The sequence below is a fragment of the Phasianus colchicus genome, chromosome 1 (assembly GCF_987193195.1).
Source record: "Phasianus colchicus chromosome 1, bPhaCol1.hap1.1, whole genome shotgun sequence".
NCBI classification, from domain to species: domain Eukaryota; kingdom Metazoa; phylum Chordata; class Aves; order Galliformes; family Phasianidae; genus Phasianus; species Phasianus colchicus.
In genome coordinates this window covers 177,042,371-177,068,864 of record NC_143436.1, presented here as the reverse complement: position 1 = coordinate 177,068,864, position 26,494 = coordinate 177,042,371, and the positions used below count along the sequence as shown (strand labels likewise).

General features: G+C 45.3%; 1 protein-coding gene across 2 annotated transcripts in view; it reads right to left on the bottom strand.

Moving 5' to 3' along the window:
• Positions 1 to 26,494, bottom strand: part of FLT1 (fms related receptor tyrosine kinase 1) — a 101,646-nt gene that overhangs the window by 1,318 nt on the left and 73,834 nt on the right. Inside the window, exons 16-29 of one of the 2 annotated variants that reach the window (XM_031615594.2) lie at positions 23,256 to 23,362; positions 20,155 to 20,293; positions 15,311 to 15,415; positions 12,660 to 12,773; positions 11,824 to 11,912; positions 10,255 to 10,414; positions 9,741 to 9,838; positions 9,093 to 9,215; positions 8,285 to 8,396; positions 6,375 to 6,474; positions 4,956 to 5,061; positions 4,750 to 4,880; positions 4,394 to 4,478; positions 3,656 to 3,747 (exon numbers count right to left, since the gene is read on the bottom strand). In XM_031615594.2, the coding sequence (XP_031471454.1) occupies positions 3,656 to 3,747; positions 4,394 to 4,478; positions 4,750 to 4,880; positions 4,956 to 5,061; positions 6,375 to 6,474; positions 8,285 to 8,396; positions 9,093 to 9,215; positions 9,741 to 9,838; positions 10,255 to 10,414; positions 11,824 to 11,912; positions 12,660 to 12,773; positions 15,311 to 15,415; positions 20,155 to 20,293; positions 23,256 to 23,362 (1,561 nt within the window). The remainder of the gene's footprint in view (positions 1 to 3,655; positions 3,748 to 4,393; positions 4,479 to 4,749; positions 4,881 to 4,955; positions 5,062 to 6,374; positions 6,475 to 8,284; positions 8,397 to 9,092; positions 9,216 to 9,740; positions 9,839 to 10,254; positions 10,415 to 11,823; positions 11,913 to 12,659; positions 12,774 to 15,310; positions 15,416 to 20,154; positions 20,294 to 23,255; positions 23,363 to 26,494) is intronic. The other variant, XM_090133659.1, reaches the window with a different exon arrangement.

Here is a 26,494-nt window from a genome sequence, read left to right as displayed (position 1 = left end):
AGAAGAGGAGGTTTAATGTCTTCTCAGATGAGCCACTGCTTGAGATGCTGTTTGCCTTACAGCACTTTCTTGCCCTGATTCTTAGAGTTCCAAACTTAAAAGGGCTCTTTCAAATGATGAATAAAGTTAAGGCAGGGAGAAGTTTCATGCTATTTCACTTAGATGCTGAAGCTTTACCTGTAGGCACAAGAAGCCAGGACACTTTCTGTCATTGATTAAATGTGAAATCCCAAGTTAAACCGATGTTGGACTATAATGCCTAAAATCAGATTCTCTCTCCCTCATGTTTATAAGTTTACGGGTGCTTTGGCTCTCTCCTTTTGTAGGTCAGGAACCTTGGCTGTCCTACTCTTGAATTCCACATAAAATGGAACATCTGTTAAGACTTTGAGAGCCCAGGATTTTACTTCTAACTGGCACTGTTAGATGGTCAATATAAGTACAGTATGATTAGCCCAGGACCCTTCCTGACTAGGAATCAGAGAAGTACCACCTTCCCTTAGATTTCGTGCTTTCTTGGATCTTTAACTCACAAGCCCGTATGTTTTGTCAAGAGTGAGGTCTCTACAGTAGGAAGCTTGGAGGGTCCTCCCAGTCAGACCACTCCATATTTGTTGGTAGGTGGATGGAGTTCATGAGGAGTCTTCATGATGAGTATTGCAGATGCATCCCATGTTTTTACATTGCATCTGTTGGCAGATGGACAAGTAATTGCCTTGAAACGAATTCCATAGCTATGTGACAAGGTTAGTCACAGCCTCAGTGGACTTTTAAAAATGGTTTCACAAAGAAATGCTTCAGTGAGTCACAATGTAATTGCTGAGTCTTAAGGAGCAGTGGGCTGGCAGAAGTGCAGTGTGCATGCTAACTTATGAGCCTTAAAATCACTTGGATCCTCTTATGCCTCACCAGGCTTTGCATCCTGTGAACCTGATTTTTCTTGCAGCCACACATCGTAATGTTTTGTTGCTGTAGCCCTAGCTTATTCAGAGAGATTAATGCTTTAACAAACAATACCTCATATCTCAAGTCTGACTGGAAGGCCTGAAGCAATATTGTGAGCTAAAATAAAGGAAGCTTCAGTGGTACGCTCAGTCTCTACTGAAGCTAACTGACCAACCTTTGTAGCCTTTGTAGCAGTAGAGTGCATCTGTTTGTTTTACCTTGAGTGCACTGGTGTTCCCACAGAGTGCTCCGAGAGCCTGCAGAGTTGGGCATCTGTGGTCTGGCTTTGTACAGAAACAGAGCTTATAGCCAGCAAAGGCTTTCTTTTGCTGTGAACTATTTCTGTGAATGGGAATGTAAATTAGAAAATATCTACTTGGATTTTAATTGGGATTCTTTGTAGGAAGGAATGGTTGCTTTTTCCCTGTCAGCCTGCATTCAGAATCTCAGTGAAGTACGAATTTGGCTGTGGCTTTTGAGATGCTTGTTCCAACTCAGAAATGATGTTCTCAGCTATTTTTCTGGCTTAGAAATTTGCTTTGACTTGGGGGCTTGCTCCACCCTCAGAAATTTGGCTTACATGGGTTGGCCTTTTTCACCGATACTGAAAAGCTAGAAGAAAGGTGCAGCTGGGATTCTGCCTACTTGCAAAGAAATGGACCTCAGAGTACTGCTCTGTCTTTGCCCCCAGACCCGTTTGTTGGGATCTCATAACTTGAGGAACTGGAAAGATTTCTCTTTTCCCACTGTTTGCATTAACACCTGTTTTCACCTTATTGGCAATAGCAAGTCCAGGGCACGTGACAGCCATGTCAGTAGTTGGGCTCCCTGCCACCACCTGGGCCTGAAAGGCTCATCAGGGCTTGGGGAGATGCTCATGTCCTGTACTGGGATGGGGTGAATGAGGACATTACCCCTCCTATGTTTGTCTGCATCTGCATCCTAAACTCCAGCATTGAGGTGGATGGAAAGGGATGAGGAGTGCTCCACTGTTGGCCAGGCATTGCAGTGAATGTGGTCAGGGCTGCTCCTACCAGGGCTGAGCCCTTCTTCATCCCAGCGCTGGCACCAGCTGCCCTGGCTGTGAGCTGCTCTTGCTTTCCGAGTCTATTTCAGGGTCATCCTTCTGATAATCCAGCGACCTCAACCAGCTCACTATGGCAAAGCAAGCAGAACAAAGAGGGCAGGAGCACAGAGCAGGACACTTGAGGTGCTCGGGAAGAGGTAGCGCTATTGAGTTAGATCAGCTTACATGTGTAGGATGTCTACAAGATCTATCTTGGCCAGTATTCAGTGCTATGTTTAGAGGTATGTATGTACTGCTCCAGCTTCACTTAAGTAAAAGATGCTTAGCTAGAAAGCTGCCACTTTTAGGGATGTGTGCACACCAAGGGGTTGCTGTTAGCATACATGAATGCTTTTCAGCTGTGATGCTGCAGCAGTGCTTGTTTAGCTTGCAGCCAGATGACCTTGTGTGTTCTCAGCCAACTGCTCTGTTCCCTGAGGATTTGTATGCTAGCAGGCATGGCCGAGTTGCATTTTTTTCCTACCCAAGCATTTTTTCCTTATGGAGCCAAGCAGGCTCCTTAAAGCCATTCCAGAGCAAAGGCTGAGCACGCTCCATCCTGGTTGTGCCACCCAGAGGAAGAAGCATTGCGTGCATTTTGTTTGGGAAGGCCACGGTGTTGGCTGTATGACTGAGAGCAGCCCCTGCAAGGTGCTGCGTGTTTCGGCTGTGCAAGCAGGCCTGCCTGCGTGCTCCCACCCCTGTGTATCTGTGTGCACGACCTCCCCAACTTGGTGGCACGTTTCAGCTGGCTGCAATTGTTTGCTGAGACAATACTAGGCTGCCTGGCGCAGAGACAGTGACCGGCCCAGCGTGGCCAGGCTGGCCTTGACCTCCTGCCAGGGTAGGCCTGGGCCTTTCTCAGCCTCACCCTGCTGCCAGCTCGGGTGGGCCCAGGGTTGGGCTGGCCATGAGCAGAGAGCTGGAACCAGCTGCAAGCACTGCCGACACTGAGAAATAAGTGTTGGTGCTGGTACAGCGCGGTGCTTAGCACAGCTTTCACTCCCTGCTTGGGCAGCTGTCAGGAATTAGGTGGAGGAAGGTGGCCAGTATATTATAGTGCTTAAAGGCAGGAAGAGAAATGAGGCCCTCACATCCATCTATTGTAAAGTTGCCTCTTTAGCATCCTGAGCCCATGGGTGTTAAATGGACCGTGCTTAGCTGACTCATGTAAAACAAGGGCAGCAACCAGCAATGGGAGCCTTGTCCCGGCTCGGGTGCCCTTGGGGACACGCAAGAATGACTGCAAATCCTCCTCAGCCATGTGTTCCTCCTCCCCCTCACCAAGGGCTGGTTTCCTGCAGCCTCTGCCTCCGTGGCTCATGCCTGCCCAGCCTGGCACGGAGCTGATGGTCAGAGTGCCAGCTGATCGTAAGGGCGATGGATATGGAAGGGGCTGAGGGCTATTTGTTCCTCTGAGGAGGGCAGGGTGTGGGAGCTGATTGACTCTTGACCCAACTGCTTAGGCAGGGGTTGGGCAAGGTCACATCCAGAGATCCCTTTCCACTGCAGTCATCTTCTGCAGGGAGCATTGGCAGGGCCTGGGCACACCACAGCTGCGTTCATTAGGCCTGATTCAGCACAAGGACCTTGAGTCCTCCTCTGACCTCTAACATAAAGCAGAAGGGAGTGTAAAATACAGACCCAAAGAGTGTCCACTTCTGCTTGCTGCCTGTCCACGTGAAGCGTTTCAGTTCTTCTGAGGCCAGCACCATCCCGCTGTCAGCTTGGTAGTCCTTGAAGAAAACAGAAACCTATTAGTTGTTAGCTGTAAGAAACTGCCAGACTTGGTTCCTATTTAATAGGTTTTCTTGTTTCTTTTCCAAACTGTCCTCACTGTAGGGTGCAGTGAACACATACACATGCTATTAATGCAGATACAGAGTGATAAAAGAAAGGTGCCTATAAGCAAGGTGAGAGTCTGGCCAGCCACCAGATCAGCCGTGAGAGCCTTTTCCACCTCCCATCACAAAACATGTATATCTTGTCTGTATTACTAAAACTGCCCACTCACTTGAGCAGCACAGCGCACATGTCCTGTCAATAGACATGTCCCCAGCTTGTCAGCTTCATACCAGAATTTGTTCATTCTGGTGATCTGTGGAGGAAACATGATCCCCAAGTCTCACTTCTGCACTAATACTCAAACAAAAACACAAATCCAAAGGATTTTAAGCAGCAGTCCCATTCCAGTGGGATCCAGGCAGGGCTGCTGCCAACAGGCAGATCAGATCAGGCAGGGAGTGCTTGCTGCAAACAGAGCTGATTCTGCATCTCCTGTCAGTAAAGCTTGCAAAGCAGTACAACTCCTTGATTGTCTTTGTATCTGCCATGCAAATAAAAAGAAATCAGTTGCTTATAGTTTTGCCAAGTGTCACTTACATTAAATACAAGTGTTTCCTTGATGGGAAGCTCTTCAAATGTCTTTATGCGCTGGGGTGGCTTTATTTTGAAAGTATTTATGTATCTGTTGAACAAAAGGAGAACAGCTTTGGGTGAGAGTGTGAAGTGCCCAAACAGAATTGCTGTTTTTCTTTTCAATGTTTCTTTCTCTATTTGATTAGCAGCCACCATGGCGGTTTGCAAAAAAGAGACCCCAGGGCTGCTCAGACGGCAAAGCTGCTGGAAGCTCGGGCTGTGTTCAGGGATTTCTCCCACTCAAGGCTAGCTGTGTTGTGCAGCAAGCTGCGACACCCAACAGACCACCCAAAACACACTCTTAATCCTGCGTATCTCACCTGACTCTTTCCGTGCTTTGGCAGCTTGGGCTTGGAACAGGAAACTTCTCATTGCACAAAGGATCAGATGCAGGGGGAAGCCCACTTTCAGTTGTGAAGATAGTGTTGAGGGGGATGTAGTCCTTGCCTTCCTAAAAGGGGGCAGGAAAGGGCAGTGTTACCCCTGTGGACACAGGCTGTGTAGCATCCCATGGGCTCCCACGTACCTGTTGCACACTGGCCTGCAGCAGGTCACCCAGCCGCTTCACCAGCTCCGAGAACCGCGGCCGCTCATTGGGGTTGCTCCGCCAGCAGTCCAGCATGATTTGGTAGCTGTGAGGGCAAAAGGAGCGTATGGAGGGTTAGGGCTTCATTTGATGCAAGGCAGTGCAGGCTCCAATGGCTTTATGTCAATAGAGTTAACTCCTGAGCCCGTGTGATTTTATGAAGGCACTGTCCATCACTTAGCAGGGCCTATTATTAAAGAAGTGAGCTTTCCAAAAAAAGAGGCGATGGACCTCTTCCCGCAGGACACCAGGAAGACCCCATCAACTGAATAATTTAGCCCACTAGTCATACTTTCTTTTTTCTATCCCTAATCAAGCATTAAGCCTTTGAATAAAACACCTATTAACTGGCAATGTTTAAGTTAAGGCATCCTTAGATGACTTATATGAATGTGTCACTTCCTTGTGTTGGCTGAGCCAAGCTTTCCTTCCTGCAATAAAATATGTGGAAGAGTACTGTCACTGGGATAATAAAATTAGCCAGTGGTTAATGCTTCCAGATAGATGTGGCTGGCTTGCATCCTTTTGCTGCTCCCAGAACTATTTTTTGGCAAGTGTTGCTATTTTGAGTCATGATGCAACACCCAAAAAGGCACTGAGGACATGCCTGGAGGGCAAAATACCCTGGATACTTGTGCTCCTAAGTGATATACCCCATGAGGTGCGTGTTAATGTGCTGCAGTTCACTCTCATGGGTGCAGATGAGGGCAGAGCACTCTCTGCTAGGGGTCTGCAGACCTGGGGCCTCAGTTGATCCCTGGCTTCCAGGAATGCTGTGTAGCAGCAGCCAGCGGCAGGAGCTGATGGAGGCTGAGCATGGCTGGGAGGCTACGGTCCCCGTCACCTTCCTCTGCCACCAGACAGTGGCTCCAGGAAAGGGTGGGCCCTCACCAGTGGCGTGTTTGCAAGGAAGCCTCTACTGCTGCTTCCGAAGTTCAGAAAATGTTCCTAATGTCACATTCCTCCAGCACTTATCTGTGCGCACGTCAGTAAATGCTAAACCTGGATGGGAATGGGTGACCTTCCTTCTTCTACCCAGGCGAGTCGAGGCTGCATGCTGTCCTGACTGCACAGGAGGATGGACACTAGGGCACTGACCCTGCCTTTGCACAGTCACTGTGGACCCTTGGCCTTGGGCCCACATCCCACCATGAGTGGCCATCCCAGGTCATTGTGCTGCTCGTCCACTCTGCTCCATGGGAGGGCCAAGAAGATGGCCAGGGCAACAAGAAGATATGAGACCATTAATTTTCTGTGTTTCTGTGGGGTGCTTTTTTGCAGAAGTTTATACATTATTAATGTTGCAAGGCAGCCCCAGAGAGTAGAGGGATGCAGGGCAAGTAGAGAAAGGCATCTTACATCTCCTCGGTGGCTTGCTCTGGGGCACGCATCCTTGTGCCTTCCTTTAGTTTGCTGCAGAAGTCCTCATCTATTTGGACCCCAGGATATGGAGAGGCACCTGGGGCAACAGTGGGAGAAGAGGATCATCCATGATTGCATTCACTTATCCATCCATATCCTTCCACCCATCCATCCAACCATCCACATCCATCCATCCATCCATCCATCCATCCATCCATCCATCCATCCATCCATCCATATCCACCCAACCATCCATCCATCTCTGAGGTAGGAGGGGAATTGCCTCTGCACATGAGGACTCAGCTCTCCTGGCATATAATATGCAAGTAATAGTCCCCATCCCTGCAAAGGCACCCAAGCACTTGAGTGTGCAGCATCTGGCTGCAGGGTTCAGGGCGTGGAGAACAGTGATGAAGAAGCACTGATGATGATGCTCAAGCCCTGCTACTTGCAAACCCAGGGCTATTGGTGGTATTCACCTGACCTGAATGCAAGAAGATAAATGTGAATTTGACTTGAGAAGAATCCCTTAGGAAAAGATAGGTCTGATCTCTCTGTGGTTTGAATCACCCCAAATTCCAGTTAGTTAATAAGACCCAAATGCTCAAAACTACTTTGAAAGTACTAAAATTGTGGCTTAAAATCAGATGGCAGCACATTTGCATTGCTTCTCCAGTTTCTGTGGTTTTAAGGTACAGCCTGCTGCTGCTCATGGTATTTTATTTTTCTCTTTCCTGGAGAAAAGACAACATCAGGGAAAGGGGAAATAAAAGAAAAAAAGCCCTCTCTGAGAGCCAATCACTCGGTTCCAGGAGCTGGGGCTTTTAGGAAAAAGCAGCAGGTATGATGCAGCTGACCATGAAATGACAGTAGTTGGCATGCAAACCAGCAAGTGTATTTAAAGTGATAAATGATTGTTTGTCCTGCTAATTGTATCGTATTATTTCTCTGCTGTTCTCCTCATTTGTCAGTCTCTTTTTTAAACCCAATTAAGATTCTTCTGTTATGAAGGCCATTGTTATTCCCAAGCAGCGTGTGTTTTGTATCCTCTGTTTTCAATATGGGGAAAAAAAAAAAGAAGAAAGAATGAAGAAGAAAGTCTCAAAGGGTGTTAATGTTAGACTGCATGCTGCAGTTCATCCTGCAGCATCTGCATGGATGTGTGCACCTGGGGAGGCTGCTGTGCTGGCAGTGGGTTCCCTTCAGGTATTTATAGGCATTGAGGAGATTCTCCAGAGCCTTCTATTCTCCAGTCTGAGCAGTCCTAGCTCTTTCAGTCTATCCTCACAAGAGAGGTGCTCCAGGCTCTTCAGCATCTTCATAACACTATGTTTGACCCTCTCCACCATGTGCAGGTCTCATATGTTTAGAGAAATTGAAGGAAACCTGGGTTTTGGACATGGCAGAAGTACTCTGATAGCCGTGCTAACGTTTATGGCTTTCAGTCTGGCAAGTCAACTCTCTTGGAATCATAGAATCATTAAGGTTGGAGAAGACCAATAAGATCATCTACTTCAACCACCAATCTATCCCTACCATGCCCACTTACCATGTCCTTCAATGCCACACTCACACCTCCAGAGATGGTGGAACACCACCTCCCAGGTCAGCCTATTCCAAAGCCTCAGCACTCGGAGAAGAAATTTTTCTTAATATGCAATCTGAACCTTCCCTGGTGCAACTTAAGGCCATTATGTCTTGTTTGCTTGCTTGCTGATGCCTTTACAGGCACAAAAATTCCATTTCTCAGAGGCATGATATGCACAATTCTTTCTGACTGCTCCCCACCTTTGTCTGATTTGGTTTTTCCTTATTAAAGACCTGAAGCTGAGGTGACACACAGGTCTGGCTCTGGCTGCAGACCTCTTCTTGGCCCCTTCCCAATCCCAGGAGCAGGTTTAACGTACCCAAGGAAAATATCTCCCACAGCAACACCCCGTAGGACCACACATCGCTTTTGGTGTTGTAGATTTTATCAAAGATGGATTCCGGAGCCATCCACTTGAGAGGAAGTCGAGCCTGGAATGAAGTGGACAGTCCTGACTATTATTTTCAGAGACTCAAAGAATTTAATCGTAGATGAATAAACTATATATTGTCATGTAAGTAACTGCTATTCAAAGAGGAACCTGTGGGATTTCCTTACAGCCATCCTAAAGACAGGGGAGAGAACCCCATGGCCAAAGCAAATTACTTGGTGTTGGTGTTGGAGATGGTCTTGGGAAAGTTTTCAGATATTGCACCAGCAGCCCATGGAGCCCCTCAGCACAGCCTGTTAATGTTTCCTGACTGGTCATCAAGCCATGTGAATAAAGTTTCACAGCTAATACATAGCACTGTCAGATTTGAAAGCTACTTCCAAATGAGGGTACAGCTGGCAGGTAGTTGAGACATCCAGGAGGACAGCCTTGTTTTGGGGGGACTGGTTTCCTTGAAGGAAAGTTACTGGGCACGGGTGTCACACTGAAGAGCTAGCCAGCAGACAAACGTCAGAAGTATTATCAAACAAGAGCTATGAGCTAGTTGCAATGTCGGAGCATTCTGCTTGAGGATAGACCTGCTTTCTGATATATGACACATCACATTCGCATAAAAAACGTGATAGCTTTCAAGCTCTTTTAAGTTCAGGAAATGTGAACGTCTTCAGAACGTTCTGGTGGACAATTTGAAATGATATTATAAGCATTCGGATAAAGAAACAGCGTCTTGACTTACATCTCCTTTTCTCACATAATCAGGATTCTTATAAATATCTCTTGCGAGGCCAAAATCACAGATCTTCACTACATTGTTCTCAGATAAAAGGACGTTTCTGGCTGCCAGGTCACGATGAATGCACTATAATAAAAGTTTCACAATCAAGCTGCATTTCCTTAATCCTGCCCACAAATTTCCTGACTGTCTCCCATATCCTTTTTAAAAATAATGTTATTTGAGAGATCAAGTTAATATTTTTTTTTAGGGAAGTCAACTATAGTTACATGAAATTGATGCAAACAGCAACAGTTCTTTTTTTAAAAAAAGAAATTTCTCAAGTCATATATTTTTAAGTCTCTTGATGTTTCCAAGGAAAACGAAGATTTGTCTGAGGCTTCTACATGATGTGTGTTGAAATTGAGGAAAAAATATCACACCTGAAAGATCATCTCTCAATGAATGAGCTTGACCCACTGCCTTCTGCCATGATCCTGTGTTTATGGACTATGGAGACTTGGATAAACACATTGTTATATTTATAATGCTGAGAGGAAAACGGCTCTTCCTTTGGGACCTCTCCCAAGGAAGGTGTCTCTGAAACATAGACATGATTTCACCTCTATATCCCATCCTTCCACAGGGAAAAGTCCCTGGGGCAAAGCTCACCTTTCTGGAGGAGAGGAACTCCATGCCCCTGGCCACTTGGAAGCTGTATGAAATCAGGTCCTCCATAGTGAGGGGCAACTTGTAGAGCTCAGCAGCATCTGCACAGGTAGAAAACAATTTGTTGCAAAGATCACTCATGAGGCAGTTATTTTCCCCCTCTCTTACTGATAAAATTGCTCTCATAAATTCAGTCTTCATAGGGTCGTATTTGAAGGTCAGCCCACTGTCACTGGAAACAAAAATAGTACTTGCTTTGTACCCCACACTCTGGACACTGCTGTGTTTTCCCCAAAGATAAGGAACAGTCAGAAGAAACAATCACACATTTTCCTGTCAGATTTAGTAACCCTGGAAATAATCTTTTTTTAAATCTTGTACCCTCTGGACATGACCCTGTGAGTGTCTCCCACGGATGTTTATTAGGGTGATAAATGAGGAAAAAAATTTCAGGGATGCACAGTATGTTGTAAAAATATCACAGACCATGTAGGGACAGGAAGGAATTAATACCTACCCTCCTCATCCTCCTCCGCATCGCTCAGACTTTTATCTTCCTGAAACCCAGAGCTCGCAAAGCTCTCGCTGCTGGTAACACTGGCCAGCCTTTGTTTCTTGCCTTCCACTGGCTCGATACCCTTTTTGTCTTTCATCAGCTCTCCTTGCAGAGAGGGGTCCTTCAAACAGGCAGAGAAGAGGTACAACATCAGAAGAGTAGGAGAGAAGCCACTCGCTTCTTGTTTGCACCAGGAGAAGATGCTCGCCCATGGCACATGTGGTCCCATCTCCCCTTAGGGTAGGGACCCAACGCCATGTGGTGGGGCTTTGCATAGCTCGTGGGTGGACGCTTGGCCCGGACTGCAGCTCTTCTCAGCCTAAGGACATCTGAAAGGACCTTTATTTTCCATTTGGAGACAAGGTGGTTGAGTTGAGAAGAACTGGACACAGTGCAGATGTCCCAGCCCTACCAAACTAGTCTTGACTTTTGCTCTCAGGATGCAGAAGAACTTGCTTCTGAGCAGTGTTTGGCACAGGGCTGTAAGCCTCTGGTTTCCAACAAGAAGCAAAAGTACTTGAAATACAGTTGCTGAAGGAAGTGACTGGCTGTTGTCTGTTTCTTTCACCTAATGTTTTCATGCTACAGTCAGCGGCAGTTTAATGGGACACATAAAACACCGCTTGGAAAATGCTTTCTTTGTGATCTGGAGAGCACTCTAGCTGCATGGCCAGGCTCCCCCATGGCCATCTCTCACCCCTGCCATGCTCCATCCCCCTTTGGAACAGAGGCTCAGCTAAAGCCCTTTGGAGAGGGCTACTCCTCAGCATGCATTCATAGGACCTTTGTCAAAAGTAATAAGATGTCTCTGAGCTCTTGGCAAGGCTGAAAAAGGATTTTGAGCACTGCAGGTCTGGAGTCAGGTTCCTAAATGCCACCTCAGATCTTTTAATCCTCTGGCGGATTTGGCTGGATGTACAGTCAGGGACAGAGTTGGCACATTTAGGTTCAGGTTTGTAATAAGAAACAGGCAGCAGATTTGATTCAGAGGGCTGTGAGATGTGAGGACAAGACTTTAATCTCTTTTCCTCTCGGTAGCCCTGCTCCTCACACAATAAGAAGATTATTGTCAAATCTCTGAACATTAGGATGTCTTGGAACATTGGCTCTAAATGGCATTATCTTGTTTGTGTTCCCAGCAGCGCTGAAATCAGTGGGCAAAACCACTTCCTTCAGCTTCACTGACACGAGCTTCCAAAGTGACCCCACGCTCAGCAGGAATGGGTTTGTCAGCAGAGGGGTGAGAGCATGTGGGGACAATTTGGATAGGATTCACTTCCTCCCACTGGAGATGGCTCCGTCCACATTAATCACAGCAGGCTCCTTGCATAGGCAAGGGGGAGAAATGAGCCCTTTCTTAATGTGTTACATCCTGCATCAAACATTTAAAGCAAGTCAGGTGAACTGCACCCAAAAGCAGTTTCTCTCCTTTGATATGAAAGAGGCTAAGGAGACCAGTGCAGAGGCTGACATCTGCATCCCTGTCACTCTGGGTGTGATGAACCCTACCTGAGCCATCTGCCTCCTCACCTTGGTGGGGCTGAAAAAATTCCTCTTGCTTTTCAGATAGTTTGATAAATTCCCGTACTTGCAGTATTCAACAATCACCATCAGAGGCCCTGGGAAAAAAGGAAATGCATTTTAAGCATCGTAAAGTAATACGTGAGAGTTTTAGTTCTGAGAAGATGAATAGTCTTTCATACCCATAGATATCACGTGTCCTAAAGAAGTAGAAAGCTGTTCGGAGGACACTGGACATGCTAGCAAAAACAACACACTTTCTGAAAAGTAGGGATGGGCCTAATTTTGAGTGCTGTGTCATGACCCTGGGTCCTGAGGGACCCTCTGTTTCCTCTTCGGTCAGTCTGAGTTTGGACTGGAGTCCAGCAGCCCACACATCGTCACTGAACTAAAATAGGTGACATATCTAAAACAAATGACCACTCTCACTGGCTCTTTGATTTTCCTAGTGGAATATCATGAAGGACTTTACAATTGTTCCCTTGTGACTCATCACTCGGGGCAAACAGCTGATATCTCTTGCTCCCAGTCTGTCCAGATTATGTTTAACTGAGACTTAGCACTAGAGTGGGTGAGATAAAAGACAACAAGTGGCTCCTTATTCAGCGTGGTCCTATATTTGCTCCTGCTAACACCCAAAAAGAGTTTAAGTAGGGAAAAGGATAACCACTTCATCAAATAACTAGAGATCTCTTTCTCTCTTCCTCTTTTCTCACCGAGCACAGGATGAGCTCCAATATTTCAAGTTAGTAACTGGACCTCTGGATGGAAAGCAACACTGCCAACTGGCTGCTATGGGAGATCCAACAGTTCAAATCATTTTCAGTGCAGTGCACATTTTTTACCTCCATTTTTTGTGCAGGCTCCCAGCAAATTCACAATATTCAGATGATGGCCAATGTGGATCAGGATTTTGAGCTCAGTCATCAGTGCTTTGTACTCACTCGCTGTGGCCCCTTCTGTAAATGCAAAACAAGGTCAATGTGACAAGGCAAAGAATTGGTCCCAGTGAGCTTTATCACTTACTGTCATGTTCCACTGAAAAAAAACTTTCATTAACAAATGCATTTCACATGCTGATATTAGTTTCTATTCCTCCCTGCCAAGCATCCTCTTACTATGCAACAAAACGCATAAAAAAAGTCAGGCAGTCAACTTCCTCCCAGTAGACTCTGATATATTTAGAAATGAAAGATTTTTTCACATGTTTTGTAGTTGCAGCCAAAAAAATGAATGCAAAAGTAAAAAGAGGCTACAAGAGTAAAATTAACTCCATCTAGAGTAGTTTTTAGCTGACCTGACTTCAGCCAACTAACAGTTATATATTAGTCTGAACTAGTTAACTTCCCAAGGAGCCAGTGGTAAAAGCAAGGTATTTCCAGAGGCTGTTTTCTATCACCTGTTCAGGGAAGGGATGAACTGCCTTTTGGTGAAGCTCCTCTGAATTTGTTGATCACACAAGAAGCCTGGAATATTAACAAAGACTGGACACGTACATTTTAAATGGTTGAACTTAGTGGACCACATCTTACTCTTTCTGGATATGATCAATATTAATAGTAACAGCAGTGATGTAAGAAATCTCACAACTAAACATAAAAGTTTCTACTTAGTGTTGAGCAAAATTTTTCGTTCTATCCAAGCAGTATTCTTCTGCAGAATTTTGTTCTGGCAAGAAAACAAGGAAAAAGAAACAGTGTTGTTTTTAATAGACTCAAGAAGTCTTGAGTGATGCCGAGAGTGAGAACCATCCAGTGAAAAGAACCCAGAGTCGGGTCTTAAGGGGCTTGGTTTCAACATCGTTTTGGAAGCAGATTTTCTTGGTGACCCCCCCCCACAGAACTCATCATCTAATCAGTAACTCACTATTCATCTATCCCACCTCATGGGAATTCTGCACGTACAAAACTCATGAATGCCTTCGTAGTTCCTGGATAATGAGGTGAGGACACGGCATGAGACAGATCTTCCCTACCTTCAGTTGGGAAAAAGTGCCCAAAAGTGAAGAGGCCTGAGGAGGATGCAGTCACCATGGGCTCTATTCACAGGCAAGAGAACTAAATAAGTGCAGAAAGCACCAAACTGAGGGATCTGCCTGAGGATAGGATGAGCTGTTCTCATCACTGACAACAAAGGGAGTTTGAGCGACAAACTCAGAAACAAGAACCTACTCTGCATGTGAATCCCATGGATTCTTGCAGCTGCCATCTGCTCCCACCTGTTCTAGGAGTACCCCTGCTATTTTGGTGGAGCTGGCTGGCTCAAAAAGCCTGTAGATGTGCATAAAGAAATGCTGAATGTGGCAAACCACTACCGGATATTCAGTGAACTTATCTATCCGTGTGTTGGCAAAACATCTGTTACACAGGCCAGGCAGTGACCCAAATGGCAGCCCTCCACTGAAACCGGTGACATGGACAGCTACTGGTCCTCTACTGCAGAAGTTATGCACACGAACCAGAGTTTTAGCTTTCTCCCATTTCCCACAGATGCCTTCTGGAAGATAATTGCTCCTTGGTATTGCCAACAAGGCTTTTCTGTGCTTTTGGAACAAGAGAGAGGAGGGAGGTTTGCAACCTTGTCAGCTAAAAATTTCCCCCTTGGGGACAATCCTGGAGTTGGGAGTAGCAGGTGCCACTTGCACAGGCTCCCTAGTGCCCTCTTTAAATTGATTAGAGTCTTTATCCTTCCTGCTCCAATGATAAAAATGGCATAGAATGTCTGGGAGATGATTTCACCTTGGGATGAGCACTGGTGTATGGAAATCTCATCACCCAGCCTGGGCATCAGCATCCTATCACCATGTAATGAGGATGCAGGTGGCTCAGAGAGGACACACCTGCTCAGCAACTCAGAGTTTTAAACTGCACAATCTGTTTAGCTTAATAGAAGGGCCTTCATGTAGAAAAACTGCTGGGCATATCTTAATAGAGAGTGTTAGAACGAGAAGCTAAAGCCAGACAGATGCAAATGAGGTACAAGGCAGTTGTTTTTAACAAGAGGATTAATCATCAGAACTAATGACCAAGGATAATGTGGAAGCTTCTACCCGAGTGTCTTCACATCAAGGTGGATGCCGTATGGCTCAGCTAAATTCCATGTACTGTGCTCAGTGCAGAGTCAATGCAGCATAATGGCTCAACTACTGTGTAAGTTCCCCACTCTGATCCCACAGAAGTCACTTTATTCTTTCTTTGAAGCAGTGGAACAAGATTTTAGAAAAATCAGACAATTGGGTTCTTCATGGACCTGAAACTTTCTCCTGTTCCACGTGGCAATTTATCTTTTCTACCGTGGACATCATTATTTCATAGTTCTGCTACTTGGATGGAAATTCCTGGTGGCCTTGAAACTGAATGTGCACATTTTGGATGTTTCAGACAGGGGCAGGGGGGTAGCATTACACAATCTTGCTTTCAACAGAATCATATTAAAAGTGAAATATGGTATGATAAAGAGAGAGAACTTTTTCCAGCCCAGCTTGGCAGCAAGATACCTTTCAGCATTTTCACAGCAACAATTCTGCATGTTGGTGATTTCTTAATTCCAAAAGCAGATGCTTGTACCACCTTCCCGAAGGCCCCATGTCCAAGCGACTTTCCTGAAAAGAAAACAGATTGGAGAGAGACATTCTTGTAAAGAAGAAATTTTGTCAGCTGTGGATCGATAAATAAGGAACTGAAAAAAAAAAAAAAAGTTCTTTACAATGAGTCCTAAATGTATATTCCGAACATAATTGAAATTGTTTTGGTATTGTTTGGTGGTTTGGGGTTTTTTTTGTTTGTTTGTTTTCAGTGGTTTTTGTTTGTTTAACATAATTAGACAAATCAGAAGACACAGAGTCACTGTAGGGAACAAGCAAAATGATTGAACATGATGCTAGGTGGATACAACCATTCCGTGGATGAATACTGTCTTCTGACCCTACTGTTTTGGTCTAGCTCTGCCCAATTGTTTCCCCGATTCTTGAGCATATCTGTGCAGGATGCTCTCCCTTAGTGAAACCTCATAGCTGGAGATAAACGGAGGGTTCTGAGAAGCTATTCAAATTAGACCTTTCCATCTGCAAAATAAGATATGGAGAGGTTCAGTGAGATTCAGTGGGAAGGGACCAGAAGTGACAATTGTTCATAGAATCATAGAACAATAGAATCACAGAAATGTAGAATTGGGTTGGAAGAGACCTTAAAGTTCATCTGGTTACAACTCCTTGCTTTGGGCCAGCTGCCACCCACCAGCTCAGGCTGCACAGGGCTCTCCATTCAGCCTGGCCTTGAGCACCTCCAGGGATGGGGCACCCACAGCTTCCGTGGGCAGCTTGTGCCAGAGCCTCACATCACTCTGAGTGAAGAATTTTCTCCTAACAATAACATAAGTCTCCTCTCTTCTAGTTTAAAGACACTGCCCCTTGTCCTACCACTGTGAGACAGTGTTAGGTTGTTTCATGGTGGGTAGGATGCTTCTAGAACAGCCATTTGTGGCATGGTATCACTGTCATGCTGAGCAGACCTTAGGAGAATAATACAGGGGCCCTTGAATGAAATCTGTAAACATAAATGAAATTCTCCAGCAGTAAAACCTGATGGTCCTTTTCTTTCACTTCCAAACACACTGCTGATCTCATGATCTCCACAGCCCAATTTATGACTGCTGAATGGGGCAGGCAGTATTGAATTTGATACCATACTCACACAGACAGTTCTCGGTGAGATCTTGTCAGTCAATTCATTAGCAAAGAATGTTACAGCCAAGCAACTCATTTAGACTGCATTTGTGCTTCACCTTCATCAGAACCCAGGTACCGACATGTCTAGCCAGTGTGTGACAGCTGGCTTTGTCGAGCAGAAGAAAGGAGCAGAAAATGAAGTCCAGCATTCCACAAAAAGAAAAAAAGGAAAAGCTGCGACACTGAGGCCACATTTATTTCTCAGCTGTGCACCTGTGACACAGCCATCTTCACAGGACAATCTCTCTTCTCTGTGATGGGCATCAGAAGCAGAAGAGATGAATCACTTCAAAGGGGGCTGCTTGAGTGGCTTTGACTTGGATGTCTACCCTGTGAGACCCTATAGCTGTGAGAAATCAAACCCACCCAGACACTCACAAGAAGAGAAAAAGAAATGCCTCTAGTTCTAAAATAACTAGATGCTACCTTTTACATGCGTAGCATTTCTAAGCTGCAATTCCCAGTCAATAGAAGGCAAACAGCATATGTTACTAAAGCAATGGAAAGATGAAGTGGAATACACAAAGCAAAAAAACCTCTAACATTTATTTCCCCTTAAATGTGCAAAAGTGTTGCATTTTTTACAGTAAATAAAAGGCATGAAGAACTTAATCTACATGGCTGAAAATCACCCTCAGAGTGAGCCTTGGTGTGTGGAAGGCACTGAGTTTCACATACAAATACAAGTGGAGCAGTACGTGTTCGAAAATCTGTGGCCAACTTCTGTTCCAGTTACTGCAGACAGTTCCTCCATTCAGCACAAAGATCAGGGAAGAAATGTTCAGACAAAGCTCTCTGTTTTCTTGGGAATTGATGTTCATCTTTAATGTACTGACTGCTCATGGGTTGTACCAGGTGATATTGCAGGTTGAGGTGATATAAAACCCACTGTAGCTTCATTTAATCCATAACTTCAACAGTTTCCATTGCTGTTAACACTTCCCACATCAAGATAACCCATGCAGTCACTACTTGGAAAACACACAGGTTGGCTTATAACACTCCACAGAGCTGCCAACCTTTTATGAAGGAGAATGACCACTGGAAACACCACTTCCTTCTCTAAATAGCATTTATGATTTAATGGGAAATGGTTATAACACGTAATGTATTGCTCTTTGTTACTCTGCTATTGTTTTATATCATGCTAAATCTTAGCACAGAATAGACCTTCTCTGACTATCCACTGCATAGCTCAAATGCTGTGGTTGATTATGTGCACTGCATAAAGGATAAATGTAACACTAACAGATTGTTCTTACAAAAGCCCCTTCTGCTGTCACACAGTAGTTAGGAAATTGTTAAAAAATTGTTAAACAGAGCAATTAAACAGGAGAATATGAAGATGGCCACCTGAGCAGCCAACTTGCCCCAGCCCTCCAGCAGCTACCATGGCCAGGTTCAGTGTGTGCTATGGAACATTGCAGCATTTGCATACAGACCAAGGAAGCTCAGTGCTCTCCTTACACTTTTTCCAGCTGAGTTCAGTTTCATGGTGGAACTGAGAATCCATTGAAGCGAAGACCTTTCAGTCAAAGAATTTAGGATCAGCAGGTTTCTATTTCCATACAGCCTTGATAAGGTTCTTCAGTAGATGTCTGGATATCAAAGTGTGTGAGTAGCTGGACCAGAGGAATCAGCAAAAGGCACTTGCAAGTTCCATGCTCCATGGATGAGAGCAGAGGTTCAAAGATGTGCTCATTGCTCAGGTCCTTGGTCGTGGTTTGAGTCATCTGGGCTTCACTGTTGGTGGCCCCCTATTCTCCATTGTGTGAATACAAAAGCTTGGCACACAAAGGAGGAGGGGAGCAGTGTGCCTGGCACAGCAGCTGAGTTTGGGGACACGGTGGGAGCAGTGCTCAGGGAGCCATGTGCCTGACCTCATGCAGAGGGGGCAGAGTCTGACCTCTGGTAGATCAGGAGCATCGAGCCAAGATCAGCACTTATGCTGATGCAGCATTGTACCGACCACACTGAAAGTGATTTATAACACCAGCATTCTTCTAGGTAATGAAAAGATGACATTTAGATCTCAGCCAGCCTAATCTACATGGAATGTTAATTATACTGATTTCTGTGGTGCCCATATGGTATTTTCTCTAACATATGTTGCTGTGCATGAAGGGGGAGTCCTGTCACACAAGCACTGCATCACACCTGTGGGCTGTGTGTATGTGTTGGAGGAACACAAAGCAAAGGAGACATGGGCTAAAAGCAGAGACTTGCTGCAACAAACACATATCTTTGAGGATAAGTAGGTGGAAAGAGAAAAACAAGTATCAGATGCTGAAGGAGTTGCATTTCTAAGTAAAAATGTTTATAAAAAAACAGAGAGGCATATTTTGCTCATGAGATGCTGATCCTTGGAGACTGCCAAGGTTATTCAAAGGCTGAGCCAGCTGCCATGTAAGCAGGGCTTGCACTGAGATAATCTCGCATGCTGTGCATACCCAGCTTCACCAAATCTGGTTCTCATTCATTGTCAGCATTCTTTATTTGTTTACACCAGTTCTTCCACTTCTAGCTCGTTCTCTGGCCATCATTCCTCACCTCCAGACTCCAAACACCAGCCCTTCAAGATGTGGTTTTTTCTTGGTGTTTACATTCCATTTCTGCTTGATTCTTTCCATGGGATTTACATACAAATAAAGCATCATATAAAGCAGAGATCATGCTGTCTGCACATCAAGATCTTGGTCCATCATTGCAAGAAAACTATTGGAAGACTGAAGGCACTCCAACGCAAGGTTATGTTTCAGCATTCCCAGAATTGTGTAAAACAATAATAAATGACTTATCCACATCTGGTCACCTTGTGCCCTCTACCAGGCGAATTAAGCGTGGTGCTAATTGTACTCATGTTTTAATTATCCATAGTCCCAGATCCCCAGGGGGTAAGAAGAGTCTGTCATGGCTTTTAGCTGAATGCAGAGGTTTTCTAGCCCCAGCTGTAGGACCCACCTGATGCATGCCTGAAGGAACAAACAGCACTATAGCAACAGGCTGAGTTTACAGCTGATTTTTTTTTTTAAAGTATTGATCCTCTTACTAAAGTCCTTGTGGTTTTTGGAGGGACTTCTCAGCTCTGCAGTCTGGTCCCAACCCTCCTACCCCACAGTCAGCTCCAGGCTGGGCTTAGCAAGGACATAATGCTCCTGAGCCTGTGCCTCTCACTGGGGCGAGTGAGCTGCAGGTTGTTCAGGGTTTGTGAGGATATTTATTTGTGTGTGGATTGGTATGTCACATTCCTGCACTTTACGGTACACTGACAAGAATGTCAATAAATCTGCGGCACAGAGGGAAAACAGAGATGGTGGGCTGGAGAGAGGAGAAAAGGAAGAAACTGGGAGGGGAAGGCTAGAAGGACTCATTTCTGCATAGGCATTTTCTAGCTCAGTGTGTAAGCAGAGAAGAAATTTACAGTAAACCTCAAAAGATAGAAACAAGGAAAGTCAAATAGATGCAGTCCACTGTGATTCAGCCACAGGGGATGGGGTGCTCTGCATGGAACCTGCAGGACATGGTGCTGCACATCCAAACCACATCCAGCACCCATGGTCACATGCACAGCTCACCCAGCAGCCACACACCGATGTGCAGAATGCCAACATTACCTAGCTTCAGTCGTTCCCGTGCAATCTCCCACTTGCTGGCGTCGTAAGGCAGACGTTCACATTGCTCATCTAAGGGCACTTCGTCTGGATCCATGATGATCGACAGGTAATGATTCATCTTTGTTTCAGAAAAATAAGGCTACAAAACAAGAATATTCCAATATGAGAAACAGGAAAACAACACCCATTGGCAGCTCCCTCTTTGGATCAGGGGTTCCTGGTTGATTCTGTCTGTGGGGTGGCACTGAACACAATAAAGGGTTCAGTTGTGCTACCTTTGGTTTATTTCAAAATTGCAAGCCTTTTTTTATGTAAAAGAAGCTCCTTCCTCTTTCTTTCTTCTGTGTGATACATCAGTTTCCTCAGTGAAATCAATGTGGGTCCGTATTAACATATGGTGTTACGACACAGACCCTCTGCATAATCAGAATTATTTTCTTCACATGACTAAACATTGCTGTTAAAAATAACTTTCCTTCATGATTGTGCAAAGTGGCCATATGCAACAGATGGAGTTCAACTGCCTGTGTTTATTGTTTCCATATGCCCAGCAGAGATAGGTCATACGTGGTTACAAGTTGTGCAAGAGTGGTCGCCAGGAGACTGATGTTGTACATTTCCAAATCCGTTTACAAATTTTTAGAATTTTTTCATCTCTTTGGTGTCATTTCTAACAAGTTCACGGAAATAATGGGCTTTGGAGGTACTCATCATTACCTGCATTCAAACACATTATTGGAAATGAATTTTCCAAGAGCTCAGTTTCTACTGAACAAACGGATCACCCACTTCACAAGAGAAACGTTATGGAAAGTTGAACCTGATCTCTAAGTTTTCTGCAGTCCATCGATTTCCACTTTGAAATATATTTTCCTTTACAGAGCACTGAGATTGGCATTCCAACCCACTGGACTCTTCTCAACACACAAAGCACTGATATTTCTAGAGAAAAAGTCTGTTTACTTTGATTTCCTGTCTATAGGTTGGAATTTATGGAAAATCTGTTGACTGAAGCCACTGACGCTACTTTCCCTAAGCACGTGGAAATGGCACAGAGATACACACACAAACACACACACACACATATATATACACTTTTTTATTGCTCTTCTCACTGCCCTCTGTGGCTTTAAACTTTCCTCCTCTACAGCTTGGAAATACATTCCTAATACTTGCATTTCCAGGCATTTGTTGGATACTGCTGGCTTCATTTGCTTTGGTTGCAAATGTAACTAGATTAAAATGACAGTAGCTAACAGCTCCTGTTGCAGTTGCCTTTCATCATCTCACAGCTAGTCCCAAGGAGGATTACAGTGGTGTTTGGACAAAAGTCAGATGGCACAAAGCCTGGCTCCCAACCCTCCACTGTCCATGGGTGGGACCTGGATAAGTGGGATATAGATGGAAAAAGAAATTCATGAAGTGTTCCAAAAAACAGCATCTGTTGGTAGGGATGTGTGTGTCTGACTGCTCCTACTGGTCTCTTTAGAAGAGCTTTTGGGTGGATCCATGCCCAAAAGGAGAGTGGGAAGGTGCAGAGAGCTTCGTGGAATCATAGAACTGCATAGGTTGGAAGGGATCTTAAAGATCATCTGGTTTCAACAAACTCCCAGGTTTCTTTATTCAGACACAAAGAATACCAAATCTTTGGCACAAATGGAGCTTTGCAACTACATTTGTAATGAAGAAGAAGTATTAAGTATATCCTTTGTAACAGACAAGCTTTCAGAAAATTCGGTTTCTCAAGGAGCACAAAAGATTTTTTTCCACTGTGAACACAACATTTGTATATGAAACTTAATTTTAAGCTAATTCCAGACATAAATCATTGAAAGAATTTGTAATAGGAACACAGAGAAGACCATAAACATTGACTAACATTTGTTGGCAAGACTTGTCTGGAAAGAAGCCTTCACTTGTCATCTAGTTTAAATCCCTTGCTCTGTACTGAGAACAATTAATGTATTCTCTGTTAACAATCTAACAAGTGAAAAAAAAACAAGAACAAAAAATTCCACATCTCATTAATTTGAAAACTCACATTTTTCCAAGGGCTGACCCCATAGCTTTGCAGTCCTGTTACTAATTATTTTAAGATTTCTGGTGAGCAGAACAGAACCAGTCCCACTTTTTGCAGTTTCTCTACATCTCCAAAGTTTCTCCACAGCTTTAGTCTCTGCTTTCTCACCCCACATAAAACTTCCCATATATTTCTTCTTACAAAAGCTTGCAGCAGTAGGAAGGCAGAAGCATGGCTGTTGTCATACAGACTGGGTCCTGTGTTCTCAACTGTCAATAAGAGTTCTTGGTGGGAAACCTAAATCATGGGTGAGTTGAGATAACATGGTTTTATCTTCCACAGGGAGCTCACATTGGAGCACACTCAGTGGCAGGGCTGAGGATGCCCACTACCCACCCAGCTGGGCAATGGAGGGCAGATGGAGATCAGTGTGTGGGAGTGTGGGTGAGGGGCTTGTCCTGGTCTTTTATCCCACATCGGCCCACTACCTCTGCACACATCTGCACCCACAAATTGCTACAAAAGCTTTCTGCACCACAAAGGATTCTCTGCATTAAGCCATCAGTGCACGATATACACAACTGCACCAGGCAATGGGGATGGGGGCTGTCAGCAGAAAGGAGAACTAAGCCTCCACTTGGACATGGAGGAAGGGCAGACACCATCACTATGCTGATACGGGAGCATCTGTGCCAGAGACTGAGCTGCCAAAACGACTTCAGTGAAACATCACTTTGCAAGTGATGTAATTGTACCAGACACTATGCGCTAACCAGACCCCACCAGGCTCTTTGAAGATCTGTCATCCTTACAAGCTCCAGTCTTCAAAGGCACTGAGATGCCAAACTCCCTCGGCCTTAGGCAATGGGGATGCCTTTGGCAGGAGTCAGGCTCCCCGACGGTGCCAAGCCCTGGCTTTGCAGCTCACACTCAGCCCTGTGAGTCATGGTTCCCCTGCTGACTGCACAGGGAACGATGAAGAGCAGTGAGCGAATCCCATTTTTTTGTGTTCCTAGCAATGCTGGTAGCCCAACACAAAGGAGAGGCAGGCAGAGCTGGGAGCATCCATCGCCACTCTTACCCTCTTCAGCTTCCGTATGAAGAGGGTCAGCAGGAGCCAGAAAAGCGTTGCAGCCACACAGGTACAGGTCAAGGTTATCAGCTCCAGGTTCGATCTCTCCACTGTGCCTGGGAAAATCAAGCAGAAAGCATTTTAGAAAAAGATCTGCAAAGCCAGGGACAGTGTGTGTTTCTCTGCCATTAAAATAAAATACCAGGAAGGGCCCACTCATATTCAATGGGGCATTCATCTCTTTTTGGACTGGAGAAAAAAAATGGTCTCCTCAGCAAAGCCATTGTGCTGAATGCAGCCAAAAGTCACTAGATCCAGCAATGAGTTTTGGGTAGAAGTCAGCCCTTCCTTGGGGAGCAGGAGGTGAAGCGGACAGGTGAGTACATCACCACCCACACGGTCATTTCCTTTTGAGGTGAAAATTCAGCTTTTAGCAATTTTTCTCTGTGTGAGAATGTGTATGGATCTGCTCCAAACCCCCTGGGCACGTCCCTCATGTTGCTTGCTGAGCCCTGCAGCCCAGTCCTGGCCCAAAACCCTGCTGGGGTGCCTGGGGGGTAAAGCTAAGCCCATGATCTTCACATGTTTGGAGGCATCAGGACTGGCAGCAGATTGTAGATCATAGAATCATAAAAGTTGGAAAAGACCTCTAAGATCATCTAGTCCAACTGCCAACCCATCCCCACCATGCCCACTAACTGCATCCCTCAGTGTCACATCTAAATGTTTATTGGGTGCTCCAGGGAAGATGACTCCACCACCTCCCTGGGCAGCCTGTGCCAATGCCTCACCGCTCTTTTTGAGAAGAGATTTTTCCTAATATCCAACCTGATTCTGGGAGTTCATCTCATGCTGAGCATCTGGAACTCCAGGGAGTGTATTAGGAAGAAGCCTGGGGGCAGGGCTTCCTCATACCCAGGGCTAACCAGGAGTCCCCAAGGTGACCCCAAGTGAACGTGGGACCTGTTCTGCCCCCAGCAATGCTGGCAGAGCCCTGCTGGGAGTGGGGAAGGCTCTCTAATTCCCAGAACAAATTGAACACGGGGAAGGGAAATAAAAATGACAACAGCAGGAAAGGGAACAGCAGGAGAATACGAACATTAGGAATCTGAAGAGTATTAGAGTTGACTGACAGATCTTAAAAATATATATATAAATAAATAAAATTCACTTCAGACAGCTACTCAGGGACTCATAAAATGGTTTCAGAGCAATCTGTTGCCATGCTTCCCCCAGTGTATTTTCCTTCTGATTGGTAGCAAATGCAAAAAGAACTTCTGCTCTGCCTCTCGTTCTGATACAGCTTGTGGTATATAGAAAGGGCCGTAACTCTGCACAAGATCTCACAGCAGTGCTGCCAGCTGTAGCTGCAAATGCAGCTGCACCAGTGTCATTGCTGCACCAAAAGTGCCCCATTCCTACACTGATGGGAACTGCCCTGCTAAATTCATGGTCCTGGGATCACAGCTGTGCAGCACTGGGCAGGGTGCTTGGGGACACCAAAGGATTCCCATCCTTGGAGTTTTTGACCATTTACCAAAGGCATCTCTGACTAGAGGCGATGTTGGTGGTGATTGTGGTTTGAGATGGAGACTGGCTCACCTCCAGCCCATTCTGGTGATCCTCTGGGGTTGCAGGCATGGAAGTATCCCTCAGTGGTCTCCTTTTTTTATGTGGTCACCACATAACCCAAGCTGAACCATGCTCAGTGACCACGGGAGTCACTGATATGCTTCATAAAAAGATTCCCGATAACTTCAGAGTTAGTGTGGCCCAAAAAGTACAACTTTTTAAGGTACAAATTTAGAAAGGTGGATAGCTATAGAAGCAGATAGCTACAAGAAAAGCAAACACCCTTTCCATAGTGTCAGAACTGTTCAGTGAATTCTTCACAAATGTGATGCTTTCCTTTCTCATCAGCAGGGATGACATGAAGTGGTGGAGCATCACCTCAGATACAGGGCATTATGCTGTACTCTTTTGATTGTTACAGCTCTGGGTTTAAGCCAGTGTGATGCTTCTTCTCTTGTTGCCCTTCTGCCACTAGCTCTGTCACCAGCTTCCTTCAGGGACCTTCAGGGTAGTGTGCTGGAGTCCGCAGAAGGAGAAAGGATATGGCCTTAATGGCAACACAGACCAGTGCAGCAGAGCTGTCTCAGACAGCTTGTGTCCCCGTTGTGTCCAGCAGACTGTGCCACCAGGTTGGAGAGACATGCCCCTTTCCATCTGCTGGCAGTTCTGGCAGCCATTTGCTGTCCTTGTTCTGTCTTTTCATATTCGCTGTCTCTTCAGTTCCTCAGCCAAGAGCAAATGGACAGCTTGCTCTGACATATCCACAAACATGGCCCCACTCCTCTCAGACAGCCCTACGAGCACAGCTTCCAAACCAAACAACGGCTGAGATTATTTAAAGACAGCCCTTGGATTCCACCATCCATTCATCCATCTCTGGTACAAAAATAACGCATTGTTTTATCTGTGAGCATAAGAATGTTTTTTCAGAGGAAATAAAAAGAGCAGACTATTTCCTTCCTGACTCATTTGCAAACTCCTCTCCCAACTGCTAAACACAGACACCAACACGAGGCATTGCTCTGCTGCTTTGATCTGCAGCTCCGCGACCCGAGAGCTGGTGGGACAGGGGGAAGTGCTGACACTGGTGGTGGTGGCACGGTGTGCACCCTGGGAAAGGCAAGGAAGGGGCAAAGCCTGGAGAGGGACCCCCCATTAAAGCCTCAATCCCATTGCTGCAGGCTCAGGAGTGGGCTGGGAGGCAACCCTTCCCCATGAGAATGTCAGGGACTTCTCTTTGGATAAAAGTGATGCATTTGGAATGAATGAAAACACCTCCAGTGACATCCTGTCATGCGATCAGAAGAGAGAGTGTGGGAACACATTTTTCCCCATTATAGTAGATAAGAAAAACTCCCTATGTCTGTCTCATTCAGACTCAAAGCTATATATTTTAATACGCTAGACTTCATTTCTTGCTTATCTAAGAGCTCCCATTGGAGTCAAGCAAGCACATTGCCAGTGATCCCTACAGGGCAAGTAACCAGAGAAGAGATCTTCCTGGCTGCGGTCTTCCTTCTACTCTGGTTCATGTAGAAGGAGATATGACTTCCTAGAAGCCTTCTGACGGAATGAGTGTGGTTGTAATAAATAGCTGAGATACAGTGGTACAGTAATCAATACCACAATCTATTACACTGTCCAAAACTATCAACTAGCAGGAGGCATCAGACAGC